The sequence below is a fragment of the Clarias gariepinus genome, chromosome 12 (assembly GCF_024256425.1).
Source record: "Clarias gariepinus isolate MV-2021 ecotype Netherlands chromosome 12, CGAR_prim_01v2, whole genome shotgun sequence".
NCBI lineage: Eukaryota > Metazoa > Chordata > Actinopteri > Siluriformes > Clariidae > Clarias > Clarias gariepinus.
The window spans coordinates 10037766-10065145 of record NC_071111.1 but is presented as its reverse complement, the minus strand read 5'-3'; the positions used below and the strand labels follow the sequence as shown (position 1 = coordinate 10065145).

At 39.6% G+C, this 27380-nt stretch overlaps 2 protein-coding genes across 6 annotated transcripts in view; both read right to left on the bottom strand.

Annotated features, from left to right (window-relative positions):
• The window catches only part of LOC128534031 (coiled-coil domain-containing protein 136), a 43543-nt gene extending 27083 nt beyond the window's left edge, over positions 1 to 16460 (bottom strand). For 3 of the 5 annotated variants that reach the window (XR_008361444.1, XM_053508285.1, XM_053508287.1), the window contains exons 1-2: positions 16386 to 16453; positions 15912 to 16148 (exon numbers count right to left, since the gene is read on the bottom strand). Coding sequence is in view for 4 of the 5 variants with exons in the window: in XM_053508285.1 (XP_053364260.1) it covers positions 15912 to 15966 (55 nt within the window). In the remaining variant the exon portion in view is untranslated. Of the gene's footprint in view, positions 1 to 10600; positions 10701 to 15911; positions 16149 to 16385 lie in introns of those variants that run through there. The other 2 variants (XM_053508286.1, XM_053508288.1) reach the window with 2 other exon arrangements.
• A 4500-nt stretch (positions 16461 to 20960) lies between these two features.
• Positions 20961 to 25639, bottom strand: naf1 (nuclear assembly factor 1 homolog (S. cerevisiae)). The gene is made up of 9 exons (XM_053508267.1): positions 25504 to 25639; positions 24463 to 24857; positions 23297 to 23447; positions 23090 to 23183; positions 22842 to 22924; positions 22527 to 22687; positions 22357 to 22408; positions 21459 to 21558; positions 20961 to 21367 (listed from the first exon to the last, which is right to left on the bottom strand). The coding sequence occupies exons 1-9, from the start codon at positions 25540 to 25542 to the stop codon at positions 21051 to 21053; spliced, it is 1392 nt and encodes a 463-aa protein (XP_053364242.1). The 5' UTR covers positions 25543 to 25639; the 3' UTR covers positions 20961 to 21050.
• Positions 25640 to 27380: the final 1741 nt, after the last annotated feature.

The following is a 27380-nucleotide window of genomic DNA, read 5'->3' as shown; positions in this document are numbered from 1 at the left end:
ACCCCTTCCAGTGACCACCGTTTTCCAGTATACACACAAACACACACCCACTACACGTAGCTATTTCTTTCTCATTCCAACTTTTTTATCTTTCTTCATAGATGTGTGTGTCGTTATGAAATATTTTTTTAATACACAAAATGACGACACTGAGTCTCAATAATGCGTCACTGCACTGACAAGCTGAACGGTGTGTGCGTGTGTGTGTTAGAGTGTGTGCAGTCACCGAAGTCACGGCTAGTGCATTCTCAGAAACAATCTCAAGCTCATGAATTAATGACAGGTTGTAAATATATAAACGACGGAAGCGTCATACCAGATTACACACTAGCTGAATGACAGCATCCTTTGAGCCATAGCATGTGTAACAAACACTCCTGGCTTTAATAGCTGTCATGTTTAAATATAAAACCTGCACAGAGACGACAGGCCTGACAAGACGATTCGACACTCTTGATCCTCTTAGATCACCATGGAGGATTAATCAAATCTGTTTTCTCTCTCTCTCTCTCAGCTTATTCCCATGTCCTTTATATGTGTTTGTATTATTTATATTTTCTTAATGTTTATAAAGGAGGACACAACTCATCTCCAATGTTTTATTTCATTTCTATTTCATCATATGCATAGATCAGTGTCTTCTAGCGTGATGAAAACCTGCAATCATACGCATACCATCTGGCATAGTACCTTTTTTTTATTTGAAACATCTATATTTATAATGATCATCAGATCCATGTCTGGGAGAAGTAAATTAATGGCAGTTTTGGTAGATTCATATTTGTGTGCACAAAGAGCGAGGTGACAGGATAGAATGCCGCCGCCACCACCAAGTCACATCCTTATTGCTATTGATAATGTTTTCCACAAATCCCCTTAAAATGGACTTTAAGCTCATGCAACAGAAAGGCAATCCAGTCTGTCATCAGGATATTGTGGAGTTTAAATCCCAATAATGCCACAGCTATCCTTGGCTGGGAGTCCTAGATAGCAATATTGTCAGAACTCTACTTACACTTACTGTATGACTATACTTCTAATAGTCATTCCCCTAAGTGTGCTATGCTGTCCCCTAACATTGTGAGAACAGCTGTGTGGTAATTGGGAAACAGGGGTATTTCAGTGGTTGTCAAGTTGCCACCGTTAGGCCCTTGATCAAGGCCCTTAACTGCTCAGATGTATATAAAATAAAAAATAAAAAATGTATGTTGCTCTGGATAAGGGTGTCTTCCAAATGCTATAAATGTAAATGTGTAGCCTCCTGGTTAGTAGCTTCCCTTAGATAGGGGAGAGTCCTAAATCAGGTGGGATTGGGATTGTCTAAATAAGGAGGAAAAAAAAACAGAAAAAATGTTAATATATAAAAATATAAAAGTAAGAAAGAAAGAAAGTAAAATTGTAAAATTATATTTAAAAGGAGGGTGCCAACTATGAAAACTAATTAACTGCTTTTAAAATGCCTTAGAATGATGTAAATAAGCAAAAAATATGCTGGAAAACATAGATGAGTTGTGTTTGTCCTTTTTATTTCTTTTCTTCTTTAAGTCCAAGTGAATTGTTACAGGTGAATTAGCCCTAAAACTAATCAAGAAAAGTGCATCATGATGCGAATATATCATGTTTTATATGTGTATGGCATAAAATACATGTACAGTATGTGTCTTGTAACACACTCAAGGCAGGGCATTAATGCAGCTAAGAAGACATCGCAAGTCTTCCTGTTTACTTACATTTGAGCATTTGACAGACGGCGTTATCCAAGAGCAACTTGAGAAAGTCTTGAACCTGGGACTTTCCGATCGATAGTTCAATGCTTTAACCACTGAGCTACCACTGACCCCTGTTTACTGTAACACTTCATCATCAACATGGCATCAATCACTGTTTAAGATACAGGCCAAGAAACATAACCCATCAACACTAAAGGGTTTAAGGTGCCTCACAGTGATATGATTAAACGTATGCAATATTCAACATAACAATCCATCTGCCGAATGAACATACTGTGACCGGAGGGTCTGATGGCTCCCAGCTTCCCAGAACAACAGAAAAAGGTGATTTATTCAGGTCACATTACTACAAGGAGAGATGCCAGGGAAATGGGACACACACATACATTACAACAGTTTATGTGATCACATGAACCAGCTTTCCCTATACAGTATGACCCTTCATTCACCATTTCAGCTGAAACTGTAAACAATCAGGGAGACTTATCATTATAAAGGGGGAGACATGGGATGAGACATGGGATGAGTCATGATCCATAATACCATACTCTATATCTTTCTCCTTCTCTCTCTCTCTCTCTCTCACCCTCACTCATCTGGCACTAATCCGAGCCGTGACATTAGCTTCCTGTTTATAGCTGCGATCTCACTCCTAATAGCTGGGTAACCAAAAACCAACGTCCTTAACCTTGACTCACAAACACACGTACACATAATCTCACACATACCCCAGATCTCCAGATCAAACACAACAACACTAAAGCACAGGAAAAATACAAGAAATGCGACAGGCGATGTAAGAAAAATAGTGTTGATGCGGCACTAGCATCTTAAGACACAAGCTTTAATTTAGCATATATTTTTTTATTTTCCTATATATTTGTGATTAGTATGACCTAATATGTAAGTAAAAGTATTGTGCTTTTGCTTCTGTACCATTAGATGATGCTATAAAGTGTCTGCTAATGAGGACAATGGGTCTGAGTTAGACAGAATGAAGTATAAGGTGCAGCAAACCCAAAACCTAATGTCTCCATATGAAGACGCAGGGACCCAAGAAACTGGAGAACCAAAAATTTGAAAAACATGCAAACTCCATGCACACAGACCTGAAGGTGGGACTCAAACCCATTTCCTTTATGACTTTATCAGTCTCTCACATTGTTGTGGAGAAAATTGGGCCCATTCTCCTTTACAACATTGCTTTAGTTCATTAAGGTTCATTGAGGTTTTTAAGCATTTGCTCATGCACAACTCTGTTAAGGATCCAACACAGAACTTGAACTGGGGTAACATCTGGACTTCGACAAGGTCAATCTTAAACCTTGATTCTTTTATTTTTCAGCCATTCAGATGTTAATTTACTCCTGTCCTTTCAATCACTGTCCTATGGCAAGACAGAGCTTTAGCTGTCAGACAGATGGCCTCAGATTTACCTCTAGAATACTCGGGGATACAGAGGAGTTCATGGTTGACTCAATGACTGCAAGGTGCCCAAGCCTCTGTTGCTGTAAAATAAGCACAAATCATCATTCCTCCTCATTCCGCCATGCTTGACAATGGTTATGAGGTGTTTCTGCTGAAATTGCTGTTTGGTTTTTCCCAAACATGGCGCTGGGCATAAAGGCCAAACAACTCCACTTTGCTCCCATCTGTCCATCCTCGGTCGTATTTCCGTGCTTTTTTTATACAGAAGACTTTCTTCAGGCAGCCCTTCCAAACAAACCATACTTGTTCAGTCTTCTTCTAATTGTGCTGTCATGGACTTTAACATAAATGTGCTTAGACGTCCACTACTGGGAAGATTGACAACTGTCTTGAATGCTCTCCTCTTCTCACTGTAGAACGCTGAACTTCTACAAATTGTTTGTAAATGGTTTTATAACCCATTCCAGATTGATGTGCAGCAACAATTGATTCTCTAAGAACTTTGTTTACTGTATGTCTTTCCCTCTAAGCATTGTGTTAACACACAGCAAATTTCCAAAGCATATAGAGGTCTGCACACCTGCAGACCTCTATATATATGTGAACTATATACATGGAGATTCCCCCTCAATGGAGAACTCTCGTTGCCCTATGCACCGATCAGTGCTGGTGGCCTTAAGGATATATATATATACTCTCACCTAAAGGATTATTAGAAACACCTGTTCAATTTCTCATTAATGCAATTATCTAATCAACCAATCACATGGCAGTTGCTACAATGCATTTAGGGGTGTGGTCCTGGTCAAGACAATCTCCTGAACTCCAAACTGAATGTCAGAAGGGGAAAGAAAGGTGATTTAAGCAATTTTGAGCGTGGCATGGTTGTTGGTGCCAGACGGGCCGGTCTGAGTATTTCACAATCTGCTCAGTTACTGGGATTTTCACACACAACCATTTCTAGGGTTTACAAAGAATGGTGTGAAAAGGGAAAAACATCCAGTATGCAGCAGTCCTGTGGGCGAAAATGCCTTGTTGATGCTAGAGGTCAGAGGAGAATGGGCCGACTGATTCAAGCTGATAGAAGAGCAACTTTGACTGAAATTAGCACCTTGTTAAATCAATGCCACGTAGAATTAAGGCAGTTCTGAGGGCAAAACGGGGTCAGTTCATTCTCAGGTCTAAAGGAAGGTGTCTGGTGCGACACAGGATGGTAAAGAGTCTTTCACACCCCAGCCCACTGGGAAATCAGAGAAGTACAGTATAGAGGGATGGAAAAATAGGCATGTGCGCGCAGACACACTCACACATTCACATGCATACAGATAAACATACACAAAGTATACAGTAGACATTTGTCTGAAACTGAAACGACACATTCACTACTGCTCTACATTTTTGCCACTATGTGGGTATTACATGCCATGTCTGAAGGCAAACGAGAGAATATGAAATGCATACACAAGTACAAGGGTTAAGATTGAATGAAGAGAATTTACAAGTTCCTTTTTTCCTGAATTGTGATTTTTATACTTGGCAAAACAATCATGCATTTTCCATAAAAGCCACACAATCGAAACAAGCTGCTTCATTGATTCGGGGCTGCATCAAAGCATTTAAATGCTGACATCACTGTTGCCCGTGACAACAGTTAATTGCAGGAAGTTCAGTGAGCCATAGCATCAGCTGTGCCCAGTCCCTTCTTCGTTTAATCACTGCAGATAGCTGCAATTTGCCGCTTTTCTTCTGTGTGTGTGTGTGTGTGTGTGTGTGTGTGTGTGTGTGTGTGTGTGTAATAAGAGCTGAGAAAGATTATCTTGCAGAAGAGGTGAGGCCACACACAGCTGGCTAAATACAGGGTGACAGCAAAGAACACTGAGACGCCAGTGAAAATAGACAGACATATGAGTGGATGGATCACACACACATACACACAAACATAATTTGCTTGCTGTTGAGCATTATATAATACACCTATAATTTTCTTTTTCAAAACATTACACGCAAAGCAACTACTACGCACATTAGTAGTAGGAAAAATTAGCCCGGACTAAAAGAGTTAAATTGTGAGTACAGAAATGCAAACACTTGAGTGACAGGGTCCCAAGGCTACCTTCTAACCTTGATAATCTGTCTCAAAGCATATATCAGAAGCACACACATTTATCCTCACAAACACACACAGTCCAGTTGCATTCAGTGGCAAGACCAAGCCTGCGTTGAAAGAATATCAATGAAGATAAAAGTCTATGTGAAATGCCATGCACATCTGTCTCTCTGTAAATGTTTCCTTTTGGTTGCCTTAAATGGAAATGTAATGTTGTGTGAGTATTGGTTTAATTAAAAATGATAGATGATTCAATATACTTTTTTGTAAAAAAAAAACAAAAAAAAAAAACTTAAGGCTTAAAAGATAAGCTGACCACGCATGCATCTGTTTTACATTCATTTATACTTTTATCTATAATAAAACCTTCCAAAAATGTTCAATCCTCTTTCGTCTCAAATACAATTCCATAGTTTTACAGTACAAAATATAATATTCAGTGGTACATACTGTAGTTACATCAATCTGTCAGACAGTAGTGCCAGAATGGAAGCTGCTCCTCACTTCAATTGACAACAAGCAAGAAAAACTGCCTTAAGTCAGAATCCTACATGCTGTAACTCTGAATAAGTTCCAGGTCTCATAATATTTCTCTATATAATCACTTGCTACACTAATACCAAACTACACTATCTCAGTGTTTCACTAGTGCTTAGATGCAATCAAGGTAGAAAGTTTTCGTTCCGAGAGCATGTTCATAATTCGATTTTGTTCGTAAGTCAGACCAAGTGAGTCTTGTACATCTTTGACAAAAATATACAATATAAAGCAGAAAGAAAAAAAAACACGCTGGTTTGGTATTATGGTTCCACATTATAAGCTAGTAAGACTGGGCCTTCAAGTTGCGAGGGGGAATCCCAGTAATGCAGCAGCGGCAGCTGACCTCGTTTAAAGAAAAAAAGACGCTGAAGGGAAGGATAACGTTACAGTACATTGTGTTCACCGCGCTCTGGAACAGACGCCATTTTGTTTTAGAGCTGTTTAAGACTGTAAACAGTGTCTCATTGATGATTTTCTGGAATTACGATTATTCACCTTTGGGACAGCTTTACAGGACAGGCATTTTCTATCATCATGCTCCCAGACTGATTCATTGAACTGGTGAGGCCGACACATTTCTCCCGCAACCCAACACATGTACACATACAATATACCAGACTTTAGACATTTTATACATTCACTTACATGCTGTAATTACTGTATATAATTGTGAATATTTGAATCTGGTGCACTGCAGTGTCTATTTTTTGTTCAATACACTTTTATGTACAATATAAGCTACTTCCATGATTAGTTCGCATCTCTGTCCATTCATATCTGTGAAAATTCGTAACTCGAATGTTCGTAAGTCAGGGACTTACTGTATGCTCAAGCCATTATAACCACCGACTTCATGTCTGAAACGCTGACCTCCCAGGAACTCCTTCAATAGCAGAAACATATGAAATTGTCCTGGAGCGATGTCAGGACTGTACAGAGAATGTAGCAATATCTCACAGCCGAGTTCCGGTAATGAACAAGTGGTGTTGGTGAATGATTGTATGTACAGTTCCCATAGACAGATGCGTCTCTTCCCCAGGTTGGTGACAAGGATCAGGCGTTTGCTGAATGTTTATGGAAGCGACTGCAGTGGACCCTGAGCCACCTTGGCTGGGATCAATAAGGCTGGGACCTTATTTAAAATGTTTGCATCATTCAAACATTTAACTGCGGCTAAGAGTCTCTTCACCGTACCGCGCTTGAAGACTTGTGTAAATGTCAGTCGGTTTTGTGCCAACAATCACGAGATAGTTCATCAGAAGTCGCAGTTTGACTTTAACACCCCTTATAATATGTATTTTCTCATGCATTTGAAGGAGGAGGATCCTTATGACGTTTTAATTTCTTCTTCTTAGTTATACAGTGGTGTTTTTTCAATTGTAATGTTTCGTCTCATATTGTTTCTCCATGATTTCACTGCTTAGACGTAACCGAGCCAATCTAGAGCACCTTGGTCGACACTAGTTATTTATAAAAGTGCTTCATACAGTAGATAAAAGTGATTTGACTTGATAATGTAATGCAATACCATATGCCAAGCTAGTGAGTTAGTTTGACAATCCGATTCCAGTAACCTTAGACAAGACCTGCACACTGCCCTAAAACTGTGTCTTGCACTTCATTAAATGTTCTCTTCCTGTCTTACTAGTTATTTGCCAGTTTGCACTAATATGTGTTATATGCTTACACCTGAGGCCAGATATACAGTATCTATAATGACAATAAAATTCAATTGATGTGAATAATTAATGCATTATAAAGAGAAGGTGACTGTGTGGCTATAATTGTAACATGTCCTGATTCTGTAATGCTCTGTCATGTTTGCACCCTTAACAAACAGTCACTAAGTCACGTTTTTTCCTTATGAGATGCAGCATTTTTTGCTTGCATCACACATTTACCAAAAAATCCCTTTCATAGGGACAAATTGGCCTGCATCAAGCAAAGAAAACATTACAATTGCTGGGATTAGTTTAAGAACCATCCAACACATTATTAAAATCTGTAAGGATAGTGCTGAACTGCCGACTTCATACTACAAATGTGGTCAGAATTATTTTTTTTTTAATCTGAAATGACCACTATTGGAGATCACTTAAACTCTTGGTAAAGTTGCATAAAAAAATCCACATGCACTCTGTGATGAAAATGTACAGAATGGGGATTAAGCAGCTGTGTGGCCATAAGAACATTAATTGTTAGTGAGAATGATAAAGGGTCTGAAGGGAGCCTGGAGCCTATCCAAGTAGTCCCTGAGCATGAGGTAGAGTACACCCTGGACAGAGTGCCAATCCATCGCAGGGCACAGCGCACATACACTTAATTACAGTAATCTTTGGATTGTAGGAGGAAACATGGGTACCCTGAAGAAACTCACCATGCCTAAGGAGAACATGCAAACTCCACAAGCATACTGTATACTTAAGGTAGGAATCGAACCGTTAACCCTGGAGGAGTAAGGCCACATTGCTAACGTCACTGTACCGCCCCTTATGAGTTCAGATTGATCCTATTCTAGAGTGAGGGGCATGTCAGGGTAAGAAGGTTACACATGTGTCCACTGTACAAGCCTTTGTAGGCAGTTTTATGATCAGTTGCTTCAGTTGTTCAGGTCTAGTAAGCTGATGACCTGAATGTACTAAATACAGGTTACCATATCTATGGAGTTTTTCTTCCCCTGCTAGCACGGGCATATTCCACGACTCGAATTGTGCAAGAGTGGTTCTGGTAGCATGAAGAATCACTTTCACACATTGTGTGCCATAATCAAAGCTTTATGAATTTGAGCAAAATATTACAATGTGTGACTTATTTTTGGCCAGGCAGTCGATAATTTCCAGCTTGTTAGCCCTGTATTTTTGCAATAAGGTGACATATTGTGTGCTTATTGTGCAAGCTTATTGGCAGATTTGTACAGCACAGCAGGATATGCTACAGCACATAGTTACAGCATCAAAGTGAAGTGCATTAGTTTAAACATGCACTAGAAATTCTCCATACACAATAGTAAGTGGGATTTGTTTGCGTTGGGAGCCCAGGAGACTGATTTGTCCACCCCTGCAATCTATATTGTAAAAAGTTTCACAAAAGTTTATTCTGTTCCATTAGCTGTCAGTTTTTTAGGTTGTTCTTTGTAAGGCTTGCTCGAGTTTTGGACAGATGGTATATAAATGTGTTGTGTTTTTTTTTTTTTTTTTTTTTTTTACGTCTCTGCCCTCATGTGCTCAGTGTAAGCTCAATTAAAGTCTCGCCCAACCATGACGTAAAGGCATCAGAGCAGCTCGGTGGCTCTCATATAAATGTGATTGTTCGTTAAGAGAGAGAGAGAGAGAGAGAGTTGCAAACTATAACTCATTTATACTGGCTAACTCAGTCCCAGCCCTCAAACAACCATCACTATTTGTTCATCATGAAGGAATTAGGTTTGCTATTTTTAAGCCTGTAGAGAATCCACAACACAGTTAATGATACAGCTTCACATCCAGTGCATCCTATTTGCAAATATCAGGCTTGTTTCAGTCGCTATAAGGGAAATGCCTTGCAAAGATTAGATTTTCTCCAGCGTGTTACAGATGGGTTAAGATTCTCTATATCAGAGATAATCCCTTAGCATTCAAGGGTTAAGGATAAACCTAAAAAAAAATAGCCGGAAACATACAGTATGTGCATTTCTAATACAGAATATTTAAAATACATTTTTTTAAAGGTGCAGCAGATTTATGCAAGCAGAGACAGAAAGTGAGAAAGGAAAAATGAAAGAGAGAACGCGTCAGATTTCTGGTGCAGTGAAGAGAGGCATGAATTATTCACATCACCTCCATCCAGGCCCTGCAGCAATGGAGAAACAGGAGATTGCAAGAGAGAGAGAGAGAGAGAAAGAAAATGAGCTGTGCTTACCCTGCATGATTAAGGTGATCCAGCAAGGCTCTCTCTCTCTCTCTCTCTCTCTCTCTTTCTCGCTCTCGCTCTGTCTCTCTCTTTCCCTGGCTCTCTCAGGCATGCTGATTATAAACTGTATGATGTTATAGCAAGCATGCCTGACACACATTTTGTTGCCATGGTTACAGTTCCTCCACCCTAGATGGGAACGGGATTTACCAGCAATAATGATCACCTGCTTCTAAACGGAAATGACGTCATCCTTTGTGTTCAACAACCAGCATCTGGACTTTATATTCAGCATCATTGGATGCAAACAAAAAATGATCTCCACTGCCTAAGTAAAGAGTTTAAGGACCAGCTACTCAATTTAGGGAGGAAGGATCTCCTGATTTAAAAAAATAATAAAAAATCTAAAAACTGGCATGGCAGTTTTGGTTTTGCAAAAGTTTCCTCTCCTTACTTTGTAGAATGACAAGCTTGTTGGAAAAGTAACAGAGTTTTGCTAACACTAACCACTGCCAGGTTGCACACTTTAACCTGTACAGTTGTTGTTAGTCTTTCAACTGCTCTCATTGAGGGGTCGCAACAGCGGATCCGCACAACAACTTGCCACAGGTGCTACCCTGGATGACCTTCCTGATGCAACCCTCCCATTTTTATCCTGGCTTGGGACCAGCACAGCATCCAGTGGCTGGGATTTGGGTATTGGCTGGGAATCGAACCCAAGCCTTCTGCATCATGGCATGCGAGAGACCAACCACTGAGCCACCAACACATCAACCTGTACAGTATATGTACTAAAATGTAAGATAGAGGAAATGCGAGATAGAGAGAGAGAGAGAGAGAGAGAATGGAAAATGGACATCAAGGAGAAAAAAAAAATTAACCACAAAACCTCTACCAAGTTACTCACCAGCCAAGTGTATATATCTTCCTTCTCTCTGCATTTAGGCTCCCTGAATATCCTCTCGATTAACCCTGATGCTGTGCCTCTGCTTGCTCCAGGACTTTTCTTTAGAGCAGCTAAACAACACAGCTTGCGTTATCAAGAGGAAGGGAGGCCCATAGGAAAAGGAAAACTGAGGGACGGGGAGGAAGGAAACGTACACCGGCCCCCTGCATTTTCTGTTGGAGTTAAAATGTCAATTTGCGGACATGTCCGCCTCCACCTAGAGCAAGTGCTCGACTCCAAGTGGGTCAAGGAAAAAACAGATGACATTTCTGATTAGTCAGATGTTTCAATGGAATATTATCCACCCTATATTATTCAGTGGCTTCAAAAGAATGTTCCCATCAATTTGTCCATGTCTACGTACACCGTGGTATCAGACAGGCAGTACCAGTTTAGATACCTGCTGAATTGGGTAGTGCCACGTAAGTACCATGGTATTCATAAAAGTATGATGGTACATACTGTACCATAGTACTTCCGCAGTACCCACTGAAGTACCATAATACATAAATGTGCCCAGTATTCTATGAAGTGCTTCAGTGCCCTCCATTGTAATGTCTGAAGTACCACATCTCTATACTCATCGTCTATACCGCTTTATCCTGTTTACAGTCCCAGGAGACTTAGGGCACATGGTAGGGTACACCCTGGATACTATCCATCAAAGGGCACATAATTGCAAAAGTATTCACCCCTTGGCATTTTTCATGTTTTGTTACATTATAACCTGTAAATTACATTTTTTTAAATCAAACTTTTATGTGATGGATCTGCACAAAATTGTTGGTGAAGTGAAAGGAAGAATATATATTTTATACATATAAAATACATATAGAAATATATATTAAAAAGAATTTTAAAAGAAAATTGGCATGTGCATAGGTATTCACCCCCTTTGCTATGAAGCCCCTCAAAAGGTCTAGTGCAACCAATTACCTTCAGAAGTCACATAATTAGTGAAACAAAGTCCACCTGTGTGCAATCTAAGTGTTGCAAGTTCTGTCAGTATAAAAACACATTTTCTGAAAGGCCCCAGAGGTTGCAACACCACTAAGCAAGCAGCGTCACAACATGAGGATCAGGGAGCTCTCCAAACAAGTCAGGGACAAAGTTGTTGAGCAGTACAAGTCAGGGTTGGGTTATAAAAAAATATCCAAATGTTTGATGAAGTACATGTTTGAAGGTAACCCAGAAGGAGCTGCAGAGTTCCACAGCAGAGACTGGTGTATCTGCGCATGGGATCACAATAAGCTGTACACTCCGTAGAAAAAAAGCCATCAATTAGTGAAAGCACGTTTTGAATTTGCCAAAAGACATGTGGTCCCCTGTTGGAAGGTGCTCTGGTCAGATTTTTACTTTTTTTAGCCACCAAGGAAAACGCTATGTGTGGCTCAAACCCAAGACATCCCATCACCCCAAGACACCATCCCCACAGTAATACATGATGGTGGCAGCATCATGCTGTGGTGATATTTTTCAGCAGCAAGGATTGGGAAACTGATCTGAGTCAAAGGAAAGATGGATGGTGCTAAATACACGGATATTTTTGATAAACCATCCAACGTGAAGGAGCGTGAGCAGTTCTGCCTTAAGGAATGGGAAAAATTCAGGTGGCAAGATGTGGCAAACTCATAGACACTTGTCCAAATCGACTTGCAGCTATAATTGCTGCAAAGGGTATCTCTACAAAGTACTGACTCTATTCTATGCACGCTGAAGTTTTGTTATTTTGTCCTATTTGTTTGCTTAACAATAAAAAAAATAAAAATCTAAGTTCTGGGCATGTTCTGTTAATGAAATGATGCAAATCTTCAAACAATACATTTTATTTCCAGGTTGTGAGGCAACATGAAAAATGGGAACTCTGTATAAATTTAGTAGTTTTTTTTATTTTTTATGCTGGAATAGAAAAATTTAGAATCTGATTGTTTGTGTTGATGCATGCACATGTGTGTGTGTGTGTATGTGTGTGTGTGTGTGTGTTTTGGAGTAGGGGAAAAAAACTCTGCAGCCAGAGATAGCCTTAGATACAGATTTTTACATTTTAAACCCATTATTTAAATGTGTATGAAAATATTTCGGGGTGTTCAAGTCAAACCGGGACTTTTGACTGTGCCGAATAACACCACACAGTTATGTGTTCTTTATATATGTGCACTTTTCCCAGTGCTTCACATCTGAAACGCCAGCCTCCCAGGAACTACTTTAACATCCCAAACTTGCAACGTGCAAAGGGCCTGGAACGACATTAGGACTGTACGAGGAAAGGGGTGTGACAATAACTCCCAGCTGAGTTTATATTGAAATCCTCCCTTGCTGTATGCAGGAAATAGCTTAGTTAGATGAAATGCTCCTTCAAAGTCAGTGAAAAACTTGCTCTGAAGAACATGCATGTTCCAAGATTTAATAATAACTTTCTAGCCCGAGTGGTTTAAAAAGCACACCAGAAGCGAGCGCCTACACTTTCCCTTCCGCCAGAAATCCAGCTTCTATAAACATGCAAATTGGAAATGACCACACATGCAGTATTTTTCCAAAGGCTCGCTGTAAATACAAATCAGCCACTGTCGTGTTGATGTTGTGTAGCCTTATCAGATCTTCAGTTTCCCAATGCTGAGGGTAGTGTTACAGCGTTTTTAAGCCTTCTTTGTCTCAATGTTTTTTTTTTTAAACATTTCTCCTTGTTGTAAACATACAGTACATAATGAAACCAGTCATTGCCATTAGAATTACTTGGCTCTCGGACAAGAGATCATTTGCATTGTGTCATTTTTCATTCCTTCTATTTTCTACTCCTTAAAAACAGCCTGCATTTAAGTCTACAACACAACCAAATATATACAGTATATAATATATATAACCAGATAGATATAACAGTGTACAGTACAGTATATGACATAAATGATTATTTTAAAAGGAAAAATAACCAAAACAAAACTTTGTCCGTCTTTTTTTTTATTTAATTTTTTTATGTTGCATCCAAGACTTAATTTGTATTTAAATTCCTGGTCGAATTTTTCATTATATAGTGTTATAATTTTACTTTAGTTTCATTTCATTGGAATTTAATTCATCCACAGAGGACAAGGCATCACTGAAAGCATAAATCATGTGCTATGGCATCTGCAGTGACTAGATCTTCACCTGTGGAAGATTTTGAAGCAATGTGTGCTTTTCATCATATCATCATTTAAACACATTACTAAGACGCTATATATATTTTTATTTTTTTTTAATAAGAAGCCAATATTTGAGATAAATGAGTGAGTTATATTCATCCATAACATTAAAACCTTCAGAAGGTGAACTAAATAACATTGATAATCAATTATATACCAGTAAAGTAATGACAGGATCGAGACACCCACGGCTCACCATCACATTGATTAAAAGCCGGCCCGTCCAGTCCAATGAGACAGAAAAGCCAATGCAGCACAAATTACTGAAAATCACGTCAATGCTGGCCGTGACAGAAAAGCACCAGAACACCCAGTGCATTAAAACCTGCCATGCACGGGGTCCAGCAGTCAAGAAGCCCAAGGGCACTAACCCAGCCTTCAAACTCTCCAGAATACAGTCTGATCAAGCATCCATGGGATGCACTGGACAAACAAGAAGATCCACAGAGACCCCATCTCACAGCACACTGGTGTCAGACACCCAAACAATAGCCCAGACGCCCTGTGGAGCCAACACCAAGCGTCCAGAGCACTCCGGTGCCACAAGGGGAACCCAAGACCTAGGTGGTTTTAATGTTGATGGTTTTAATGTCATGGATTGAAAAAGTTGAAAATAGGTTATGACTAAATAAAACCTAATCGAGGTTAAGATGAAATGATATTACCTACATCATTGGAGAAATGTATTGGAATACACAATCTCCTAAGAAAATTGCTATTACAGCTTTGTTGTTATGATCAAGGCACCCAAGCCTCACTTAAGACTTTTTGTGTGTGTGTGTGTGTGTGTGTGTGTGTGTGTGTGTGTGTGGAAAAAAGCCTGTTTTTTTATTTATTATTTCATGTCTCATTTATGTCTGTATCTCATCCACATTATCTCTCGGGCTCACTTTCTGATCCACACTAAATAATAATAATAATATGCCCAGAGAAGGCAATACAGCACCGCTTTATCCCTTTAGTCCTCTCAGCTCTCTCATGTCCTCGTCTGTACACTCCGCTCAATCAAATCAACACCGTCACACCCATTATCTCATAGATCGCTATCTAGCTAAGCCAATCATTATCCAGCATAACCGAGCATAAGTATAGTGTATACCGTAGCCAAACTGCATTCTGGATCTTTAAGTCCATCAAGGTTTGTTATCTTTACCACATCTCCACTTCTCAGAAGTAAGAAGTTGAATGTCATTCAAAAAAAACAAAAAAACTTGGAGATGAACAATATAACTTTTTATACTTTATTCTGCAATTGAGTTCTTGTTGTGACCCAGAACATGAAAAGCTCTTTTTTGTTGTTCTTTTACTGTTAAGTGGTTTGAGATTATATAAATGAAATTTTCTATTAAACCCTGCTGTAACTGAGACATCTGCTCATATCTGGTAACAAATTCAAGAGTGAAGTTTACAATTGTCTTTACAATTGTTTTTATGCTCGTAAAAAAGTTCATGCCCAACCGTTATTAGACAGAACGTGATGAAACCCAGACAGCCATCAGGAACAGCAAGACGTCTTTGTACATACTGCGTGCCTATTAACTGCTGATTGCTCCAGTGATGCCGGAATGGACGTATATTGCTTATTATGACCAATATTTTCTTGCATAATGCCGGATGGCGCTTGCACCGTGTCACACTCAGCATGCTCAGCCATCTGCTTTGAGTCATACGCAAAAAAAACGTGTCACTACAGACGGACTGGCCGTCTGCTTCCCTCCTGCAGACTCTCTGTCTTTTAATTTGTCTCTCTGGTGATCATCTCCTACAATGTCTTTCTGTCTGCCTCTTCTTTACTAGCGGAACGGCTTAAACCTGGCACGCATCATTTTTATTTTCCTTTGGAATCGCACCAGGCCAACAATGCCATGATGTATCACCACACCATGGAAAACTTTAACACAGATTCAATCCTTTGACTTCAATCCGTGGTGCCCATGCTCACCAACTACGCAAGAGCAAAACATGAAAGAGACAGAGACACAATGGCACAAGTATTATTACTGTCTCCTCCCTGCCCCGGGACAATACAACATGCACCTGTAAACACACTCTACGATTTCACACACACACACACATATCATATACGTATGCACCTGCAGAGTCCATGACCTCCTCGATGACAGGAGGCAGACGCAATCCGCAGTCCATGGTTGTCGTAGCAACGTGAGAGGGGGGCTGGCAGGGGATCAGAGACGTCTACACACGTGAAGAATCCGACGCAGCAGGAGCAGCGACGCAGGACTGTGAAAGGCACACACACACACACACACACAATGCCTGAGAGGGAACCTTAGGCTCCACACGCACTGTGCCTCAATGGTCGCTTCATCCTGAGACAAAGACACACATACACACAAATAGAGTTAGATCATATATCTAAATGTCAAAGGAAAAAAACAGTTATGATTTAGATTTTTCTATTCTAAGCAATCAACCTTCCTGTGTTCATCCTGTCTCTCTGACAAAACAAAGTCAAAACAATGAACTGCATTATTGACTGCTTGGCAGCAACACAATCTCTCTCTCTTTCTCACACACACACACACACATAGCTTTCACAAACTTACCTTTAATGAGATCTGCTGCTCAGGAGGACGAGAGCTAATACTCCTGCAGCTCACTGCTCATCACCTCTCTCTGTCGTTTCCCCAGTCTCCTCCTCCTCCTCCTCCTCCTTCTCTCTCTCTCTCTTTCTCTCGCTCTCTGTCGCTCCATCCCTCCTGCTCTTTTGCTCCCCCTTTCTCTCCTTGCTCAACTCTTCTCCTCTCCTCAATTCCTTTTGCTGGATGTTTACTCTTTCTGATGTCCCTCTTCATCCAAACATCTGTCTCTTCCATCTTTTTCCTCCTTCTGCTAGTCTTCAGGTCTCTGAGCTCAGCATATAAAAAAAAAATCAACTCCACAAAGCAGTGTGGGACTTTTAGAATAAAAGATAAACCCTCGTAAATGTTGGCACCCTTAGAAATAAAAACAGGGGGGAAAAAGTAATAAATAACACATATAAAGCCAAACAAATGACTCGAAAACTACTGAAAACACATACCACTTTATCCTGTATACGGGGTTGCAGGGGGGCCTGGAGCCTATCGGCAAGAGGCAAGTTACACCCTGGGCCGGGTGCACACACTCTCACAATCACATAATATGGGCAATTTAGGAACACCAGTTAACTACCTGCATGTCTTTGGACTGTGGGTGGAAACCGGAGTACCCGGAGGAAACCCACCAAAAATAGGGAAAACATGCAAACTCCACACAGAGGTGGGAATCAAACCTGGACGAGAATCCAACCCGGACCCTGGAGGTGCAAGGCGACAGTGCTAATCACTAAGGCACCATTCCACCTAGTACGGAAAACAATTAAGGAGATTTAAAATAACTGGATTTGTTTACAGAGTTGTATACTGACTTATCGTCATTACTATTTAATCCTGAATTCAGGGTCGCAGGGGCGGAGCCTATTCCAGAAGACTTGTACACCCTGGACAGGGAGCCAATCCATCGCAGGGCACACACACGTGCACACACTCACACACTCATATGATGACGCTGTGTAAGGAATGCTAATATACAGTCATATACAGTGGATACAGGATGCATATAGAGGGACCTTGGTCCACCTGTGTCCTTTTTGTGTATTTCATTCCAGACGTGAAATGAATGATTTCTGCAAAAAACATTTTTATAGTATGATTAGAAATCAGTTAAGGTTCTGTATTGTGACCTAACAAACATCAAGACACTGAAAAACTAGCAAGGCTTCCTTCCCGAAGCCAACACCTAAACAAACACCATTTACATCTCCAGTGCTGACACTGAAGACACCTTCCATAAATGCTACAGAAACCTCTCCTTACAGAACATTTCCCCATAGCAACGATTCCACCCTTTTTTAATTAATGTGGAGCATCCAATTAATAAGTCCCTGTTCTTGTTGTTGCTATAGAAATGATCTCACAACAAAGCAAGAACTTTATTGTAAATGACCTTCACAAACACACACTTCAGCATGGTATTAAAGAGGAAGCCCAAGTAAGGAGTCACACTGCTGTGGTGCGATAAACAGCACTCGGCTCCTTCCTGTTTCAGACGCCTCTTGTCACAAACAAGGCCCATGCTTTCCATTCAACTGGCCCAGATTCCACAGGAACTAGTAAATCTGCTGGCGGTACTCAGCTGCACATGACCAGTCTCCTGAAAAGTCAGATGTCCCTGTGACCCTGATATACACAGCTGGACCAACACTAGCAAAAATTGGATCAGAGACGTGATACCAGATCTATCGCACCAATCCAGACGACATCTCGGTGTATGATCTGTTACTCATCCCAGTTCCATATTAAATGTCGTTTTAAATGACTCTCGCAGGTGGAAGCATGGATTAGAAGCAGTATGCAGTGGGAAGGTGGAGTTTGGAGTTTCTTGCTTTGTCATGAACTAGAAAGCTACCAATTTCTGTTTCTGAAATGGTTAAATAAGACTTTTCCAACTATCCGAACATTACTTTGAGCCTACAGAAGCTGCTTATGGTATTCAAGATTCGTGCACCACATATTTGGTCTCTCCCTCAGACTCTTTAAAATATAGAATTTGCTATTGACAGTCTGGCCCCTGGGAACAAATTCTCAATGCACAATGCGACAAATGTCAAAAAAAACGATAAGCATGCACTCGGTGGAGCTCCGGACCTGCCTCGCCTTTTTTGGTCATGGAGAAGATGGGCTCTTCCACTGTGAAGACTATTGCTTCATCTCAGGGTCGTACCCGTACACCCAAGTTTCGTCACAAGTAATGATCCTTGAAATGAAGCACGGCACGTTGACGGAGTTCTTGGCAGATTTGTTCCTTCAGCTCCTGGGTCAGCAGCCTGGGGATGAACTTGGCAGCAACACAGCGCATGTTCAAATCACAAGTGAGGATTGCCTGGACTGTTTCATATGACACGCCAACAATAGCAACAATGCTGTGGATTGTTCTCTGACTATTATCATGCACAATTCGCCGAATAGTTTTGCCATTTTCGGGGGGTTGAGCTCGTTGAAGGTCTTCCTGATCTGTCGTCATATAGACATGGTCAGAATAGTACCAGTTGCACAGCTCCTCACGTACGCAGGACGGTGTCTTTTGGCACACCGAGTTATAAAAGTTATGTTTAGTGACAGACTTCGGTCAAAGACCTGCTCGGGTGACAGACTCGGAGCCATACAGCTCTTTAAGAGGCCAGGGGGATGTGCATTGGGAGTTTTGGGTACCAAAAGTACAGATTCTAACCTATTTTTCTTTTTAAACCAGATGACCCCCAGGGGGCTCTGTAACAGGAACCTTGTCAATACTTCAATACTTCCTACTCACTTTTGATTGCTACAATTTGCACATCACAGATTGCACTACAATTTTCTATTAACTTCCTTGACAATAAAGTATTTGCCATATTTGCTTATTTGCGGATTTATTTGCTTATTTGTAAATTTTATCTCATCTTTTGTCTTTTTTTACTTATTCTGCTATTCCTATTTTTATTTTTTAGTATCGTACTATTACAATAATAGTATCTTCCAAAAGTTTAAACTACAGCCAATTAAGCAAACAAAAATACTTGGATCAACCTTAAATTAAGTAAACATTCTCTATCGCAGGTGAAGCAATACAATTACAAAAGAGAATTAATTTCACCCATACCAAGGTCCAAAACCCCAAACTGTAAATTTAAACTTGAAAAAAAAGCCCGAACTATCCCTTTAAGTCTCTCTTAAATCAAAACTAAAGTACACTTAAGTATATTACCATAAGTGTTAGTCATTCAAAATTTTCCTGATTTAGTAATCTGGGGCAAATTCCACAACATTACAGTGTATTTATTATTAATTTAACCCTTTGCAATCTCAGTTCCTAGTCAGTGTGCAGAGCAGGAAAACGACCCAGACCTACAGCAATGTACTTAAAAACACTTAACTTTTGATTCGACAGGCTTAAAATTTGTTTCTAAAATGAAATTGTCAGAATTTAGCATGATGTCTTTAGACTTCATGGTGAAACCTGAACAGTTTTGATTGTCCCAAGTTTTGTCCAGGGTTATCAGATATAGGAAGAGATTAATTTGTACAACATTGAAGTATTTCTTTAAAAAAGTTTGATAGCATGTACATATGTATAAAAATAAATAAATAAATAAATAAAAAAACATGCAATGGCTTTATTTATTTTTTTTATTAAAAAATGATAAACTGCACATTTTCCAATGCAGAGATTGTCAGATTTATCTGTACTTTACTTGTTGCTGTTTTACTTGTTTTTAACTTCGAATGTGCATGTATTGTACCTTTTAAGAAGAGTTTAGGAGTAAAACTTAAAAAAAAAAAGAAACATCAGTGGTCCTTATACGTTGACTGGCCGCATTATACACTTAAGTGCACTTTGCTAGTACTGGGTTGGACCCATTTTGCCCTTAGAACTGCCTTAATTGCTCATGTCATAGATTCAACAAGGTGCTGCAAACATTCCTTAAAGATTTTGGTCCAGATTAACATGATCGCATTATGCAGTTGCTGCAAATTGTTCAGCTACACATCCATGACACAAGTCCACCATCAAAAATGTGCTCTATTGGATTAAGATCTGGTGACTGTGGATGCCATCCGAGTACACGGTCATGTTCAAGAAACCAGTTTGAGATGATTAAAGCTTTGTGACGCAGCGCATTATCCCATGGTCAAAAAGGCATGGACATGATCAGCAATATGGTCAGGTAGGCTGTGGCATTTAAATCATGCTCAGTTGATACCAAGGGGCCCAAAAGTGTGCCAGAAAAATACCTCTACACCACAACCAGCCTGGACTGTAGATACACGGCATTCCGACCCTACCATCCAAATGTCACAGCAGAAACTCTCACTTAATGTATATTTTTTACAGATTCACCCCAATGTATCCACGTTGTAAAAATTTAATCCTATGTTTAATATGTTTTGTCCTGTGGGTTTCCAGTCCCGATACACACCTTTAACCTGAACCAAATTTCCTGAGGGGAAAGAAAAAAAAAATGTCCCTCATATTCTGTATCTATTTACACAAACTCTGTCCTTTTCAAATACACAGTCAAATCCAGTTACATCCACAGCAACAAGAAAAAGTACAGACTTAAGTACTGTTATTTCTGAAGACTTTATAGAATTACATAAAAAAATTCAAATGTCATTTCTTCTCTCAGTCAGTCCAGCTTGGAGACAATACTTTTAGTTTGGAGGAGGTGGAGGTGGTGGAGGATAGAACATGGGTCCTGGGTAAGGGCAGGGGTGCCAGGGATCTATAAGCATGTTAGGAGGTGGGGCTTGGGGGTAAGGAGGGTACCCACGCCCTTGGAAAGGGGGTCTGTATGGGTCGGGAGGAGGTCGGTGCATGAAATCCTGTTGAAAATGAGGATTGGCGTGATAGTTAGCGTGGAAGCCAGCATGGTGCTCGTGATGCGCAGGCCGGCCGCGTGGAGAGTTCCTGTTCTGCCTGGGTTTTCTCCTTGGAGGAGGCGGAGGTCTATTGGCGGAGGATTCACTGTCTGCTGAGAGAATAAGTGTGTAAGAGAAACTAGATTCTTCAATAGGTAAAGAGGCTGTACAAAAGCTAAATGTATTATGGGTGTGGCTCACCTGAGTCGGACTCTTCATGTTTCTGCTGCTGTGGTCTCCTCTGGGCCTTCAGTTTCTGCTTGGCCATTTTCTCCTTCTCATCATCACTGAAATCCAGAGCCTGAACAAACAAAGTCTATTAGCTTCTCTAAGATCCAGACATGGGAACTCACTACAACACTCACTACTCATACAACAGCATTCTTGACAAATTCCTGGCTGTTTAAGCTATTAAAAATATTAAAGTTTGCTTAAGGAATAGGATTAAGAGCTTAAATTAGACATGGATGAGAATCACCTCCCGATAAAATATTATCACGATACCTGGGTGCTAATTCAATTAAAATTGCGATTCTATAAGTATCAAAATTTTTTTTCCCGATTCGATATTATGTTTTGTTTGTTCTATTACAATTTTTAAAAAATGTGAAAAAGTTTAATAAGTAATTAAATGTAGCCTGTTCCTCATCACATTAATTTTCTCACTTAAACAAGAGCAGAATTTAAACAAACAATACTAAATAACTTAAAATACAAGAGATTAACATTTACTTTGTAACGTGTTACACCGAACACTAATGATTATAAAGAAATGGCAACGTTTTACATAAGTTTCAAGTTTTAAGATTTAACCGGACAGTGAGCGCACAGGTTGAGTGGCTGCAAACACCACTAACTCACATGATTTTCAACTAGTTAGCGCTCGCAGTGCTTTGAGACTGGTGTAAGTGTGTGTAATGAGTGGGTTTAACACTAATTCTCTCACAAAATTTGGAGAAAAAGGCAGATCTGTGGCTTTTAACATACGATTTTTGTGTAATTGCCGGGTGTAATGTGTAATGTTTTGTGTAATGTAACGCCATAAAAATGCTTTTCTATTGCACTCTGAAACTTCCGCGCTCTGTAGTGTCATGTTTACCTCAGGTGGCGGCTCCTGGTCATTCTTCCAAGAAGCATCAGATCCTTTAGCTCTGCATTCATAAAAAAATCAGCACATCAATCAAATGGGGAAAAAAATGTAAGTAACAAAAGGGCTATGAGTAAACTTTGTAAACAAGCAATGTGTAATCTACAAAAGGAGTTTCTCACTGTTTGATCTGTTCTACAAAGATGTACTCGGTGAAGTCTTTGATTTTGGGGGCAAAGTAAACCGGTTCCTTTATTTTGAGCTCCTTCTGTTCTATGTCCTCCTGAGAGTTGAATCTCAGGATATAATACGGCTGACACACTGGACCAAACACTTCAAACACCTAGTAGGAGGGGGAAAAAAAAACAGATCAAAAGATTCTGTTTTATTCATACATCGACGGTGAGCAATCAGACAAAGTAAAAGTTTTTTTTTTTTTTTAATCTCTGAAATCAAGAAATCCTAAAAGCATATGAACGTATGAGTACAGAGCGTACCCTGCCGATAGACACCCTGTCCTTCGTGAATAGGACACTGTCGTCATTCAGGGGTTGAGTGTCCTTTTTAGACTCGACAATAACTGGAAAATGAAACAAACATGAGATCTGGAGATAACTTATTCATAATTTTCTCTATGATCGCCCATGGAGCTAGTTAACACGGTCATACGGTAACCATGGCAACTAAAAAGGGCCAGTTTTATCTGCAACATCTGACTTGCGGATTTGGGTTTGTGTAAACATACCGAGTTGATCCACAATGCTCGAGATGACTCCAACTGGCTCCAGGTCGGTGCCTTCAGGAAGACTGATGGTCAGATTTTCCACTGCAGGAAGTTCCTGCAGACAATTCAGTTATTTTTTACCAAAATGTTTTTTGTGAGCCTTGTTTAAAATACACGTCTTCTGCACATATAGCACTGATACTGATAACACTGCACATGCTCACTCACCTCAATAAGCAGCTCATCCTGAGTTTTCACTGGTGCTGTTTTTTTCCCAGAAGCAACCACACCCTCGTCTTCATCCTGCTCAACCGTAATGACGAGGTCAGATGAGGAAGAAGAGGACGAGGAGGATGTGGATGAAGATGAATCTGACTCACTGGTAAAGAATGTTATAATTATATATAGGTGCATTTGTTATTGTTATTTGATATATGAAAAACAATACAAAAAAATATATAAAAATAGTCATGTCGTATATTACAACATTGTTTAAATATAGCTAGAGATAGCTTTTTAGCTCTTTTATGCACCAAATATACACATTATAACACTAACATAATAATAATATAGCCTTATAATGGGGTTTGATACCTAAATATTAACACAGACAGGTATGCAAAAAAATTTTAACATACCAACAGGTTATAAGAAATACATCCATTATGTTTTAATAGATCATTGTACCTAGGTACATCAGGCACTAATAGAAAGATTTGTCAGTATTTTTTTTATGGAGTCAGGGTGCCAGCTCAATTCGCAATTGTGTCGAAACAATTAAGGGGGAAGGACCATGTTCAAGGGTCCAACAGTGACAGGCTGGTGGCTCTGGGGTTCGAACCAGGGACCCTTCAAACAACAGTCCCACTTTTTTCGGGGTCATTCATGTATCACAACACCAACTTTTTAACCATTTTTACATTTTTTTACAGAGATGAACCGGTTGATCAGCCAGTGACCAGAATTGGCTGGTTTACAGTTGGATTGGCAATGACTGGTTATTGGCCAATCAGCCTCAGATAAAAATCATTCTGTAACAAGCACAGAAGCTTTCAAGTGACGCAACAGAAGCGCATTTTATATAGTTACATTATCAAACATTGGTTTCAGACCCACTCATTATGCACAAGTTCCCACTGTTGAGCCCAGGGGTACTGTATCCTGGATGATTCTGCGCTCTTACCCCAGCTTTTAATTGGAATATATGAAAAAAATTAATTCACTGTGCTGTTAATTACATATAACAAATAATTTTATTTTATTATTTTCATCACGATTATTATAACTTGTCTGCCTAACTTGTTTTTAACTGTATGCACACTTTTATAAAGTAACATCTATCAGACCCATGAGCACAACATTTTAAGAAAACAGCATGTGTTTTGCGTCATCACCTGTCCGAGAGGTCGTCTGAGCTCTCGTCCCTGTACTGCCTGCCCAACAAGGCCAGCGATCCTCCTCCTCCAAGGAGGGGACTCACTATGTCTTTCTCTACGGTCCTCTTGTCAGCATCCGAGCCCTGATCTGGGTTCTGTTCGAGCACGCACGTCTCCATCTCCTCGTCCTGTTTCTGGGTAAGCTCTGCTGTTCCTGACCCGGATACGACTTCATGGCAAGAAGAGTCTTTCTCCACAGTCTCTGACATAGACACACCCGTAATCAGTCCTGGTACATCTGGATCAGGTAAGACATCATGGGCCTGCAGTACAGCTTCAGACTTAGAAATCTCACCGGGTAATTCAGGGGGTTTCTCATGTTCAGACGAATGCATGTTATCATCCACTTCACCCTGAAATAATAATAATCAAACTTTATCTTACTTAGTGCTGACTACAAATGCTTGCTCTCCTTGTCGTTATTCTTATTCTTATTATTAACTAACTTCAATTGAAGTTTTTTTAATGCAGAATTTTATATAAAAAATTATAAATTTTACATTTTATACCTTGTACGAAGTTAATATATAAGATAAAAATAAAATTACTTCCGCATATAAAACCTCCAAGTCCCGCCTCCTTTAATATGATTGGCTAGACGTATGCCGCCTTCTGACGAGTACCCACATCTCATTGGTAGTCCGTTTTTACGTATACCTTTTTAGCCAATCGTAATTAAGCAGGCGGGGTTTGTGGAGGCGTAAAAAGTCCAGTCGTGCCTAACGGTTAAAACGTGTACAGCGTAAGTATTTATTTTTCACGCACACACGTGCGCGCGGGTTTCCCCGGCAACAAGGTGGCCGTTAGATTTATCCCTCACCGGTTATACGAGTATCAGTCACTACGTGTGTCCAGTTATCACGTGTTACACCTGTTTACCCACTGATGTTAAATGTTTAATCAAAGGAAACGCGCAAACGTTCACGAGCTCGTTAGAAGTCCAAATATACACGATACAACTGACATGAGCTTCCACATACATATAAACACACACTATACCTGACTGGGTATCAGTCCTGCGGTGTTACTGCTCTCCATTTTTGTTTTCACTTGTTTTTCCTAGTAAATGTTCTTCTTTTAAGCGCTGCCTCAAATCAACGCTGAGACTCCCATGATAGCCACGCGCGCTGCCGACACGCCCACTGCAACGTCACTTCCCGACTGAGGCCGGACGCGGCCATGATTACACAATAAAAGTCAGGACGTTTCAGAATATTTATTTATTTATTTTTAGAATTGGATTAAAATATACATGGAAAAATACGTTACTTTTTTATACTTTCATTAATTTTTTAAGCTTTGCATCCATCCTTCCTTTCTTTCTTCTGTCCTTATTTCAATCTTTCCTTGTTAAAGAAAGAAATGTTACTTTCCTTTCTTCCTTCTGTTCAAACAATTTTTTAAAATTTCTAAGTTGAAAAAATATTGAAAGAAATAAATGACATTTCTTTCTTTTTTTCTTTTTACTTTTTAAAAATCTTTTCTGCCTTCCACCTGCCTTCTTATGTCCTTTCTTCCACTAGTCTTTTCTTTCCTTCTATCATTTCTTCTTGTAGTCTTTTCATCCTTTCTTCTTTCCTTCCTTTCTTTTCTTTCCTTCTGTTATAGGAAGAAAGGGTTAGGGTTCGACCCTAGGGTATACATTACCTTCGTTCCTTCCTTTCAAGATTATTTTTTTCCTCATTGGACCTTCCATCCTTCTTTTCTTTCTTGCCCTTTTTTATTTAGTGTTTAATTTCTTTTCGTCCTTTAATCTCTCCTTCCTTCCTTAATTAGTTAAAAGGCTTATAAATGGACAATAAATAATGTAAATTTGTTAAATCTAACTCTTTTATTGTAAAAACCTAAACAAAACATTGCAAAAATGACTTATGCAAATGTTCTTTTATCATAAGTAAGCTATACTATGAATATAATACACTCTCTGGCCAAAAAAGTCACTATTTTAGAAGAGCCAAATTATTGGCATGTATCAAGAACAGAAAATAATTAAGGAGATTTGAAATAATGGGATTTGTGTTAAGAATTGTCTATCACATTATTGAAACCTTTAAGGACTTTGCTGAACCTTTAACTCTGTTGAAGAAACGTGGTCAGAAACAAATCATGAATGGAGATTACTTAAATGCTTAGTATAGATGCAGGGCAAATAAATGACACAATGACAGTAGAAATCACATACTTCACACATCACACTTTTTAATGGTGAAAGTAAGAGCATTTTCACCCACACAACGCAATGAGAACTCTCGAGATTAGGACTAAACAGCTGTGTGGCCAAAATTGAAAAAAAATTATAATAATAACTTCATTGGACTTAGAGCACGGGAAAAAGGTCATGTGGTCTGAAGAGTCCTAATTGGGCCTATTCCAGAGTGATGGGCACATCAGGGTAAGAAGGGAAGTGCATGAAGCGATGCTCCACCATGCACAGTGCCCACTGTACATGGCTCTGGAGGCAGTGTTATAACCTGGGGTTTTACCAGTGGGTCAGGTCTAGATTCAGCAACGTTATGTCAGCAATAAGTCAGTTGTTTACCTGAATGTATACTGGATGACCAGGTTATCACGTCTATACTGGCACAGGGCAAAACTTAAATTGTGAAAGAGAGGTTCTGGGAGCATGATGAATTATTTTTACACATAAATCAATGAAATCTTGAGGAGTGCAACTTTTTTTTTTTTTTTTTTTTTGCCAGGTAGTGTATTTCTCAGTAATATTTAAAGAACTTTGATTTGTAGAAAACTGTTAAATAGGGGGGCATTTTTCTTTCTTTCACCCAGAAACTATCAGGAAGGTAACCATTAGCTTTAAGTAAATGAAATAAATGTGTGTCATCTGCACCTTGTTATGAATTTCCTAATGTATTAAACTA

Coding starts and splice junctions, on each gene's coding strand:
- naf1 (XM_053508267.1), bottom strand. CDS start 25,542: ATGGAGAGCAGTAACACCGCAGGACTGATACCCAGTCAG. Junction 24,858..25,503: donor CAGGACTGATACCCAGTCAG/GTATAGTGTGTG, acceptor TTATTATTTCAG/GGTGAAGTGGATGATAACAT. Junction 21,368..21,458: donor ACATGAAGAGTCCGACTCAG/GTGAGCCACACC, acceptor TTCTCTCAGCAG/ACAGTGAATCCTCCGCCAAT.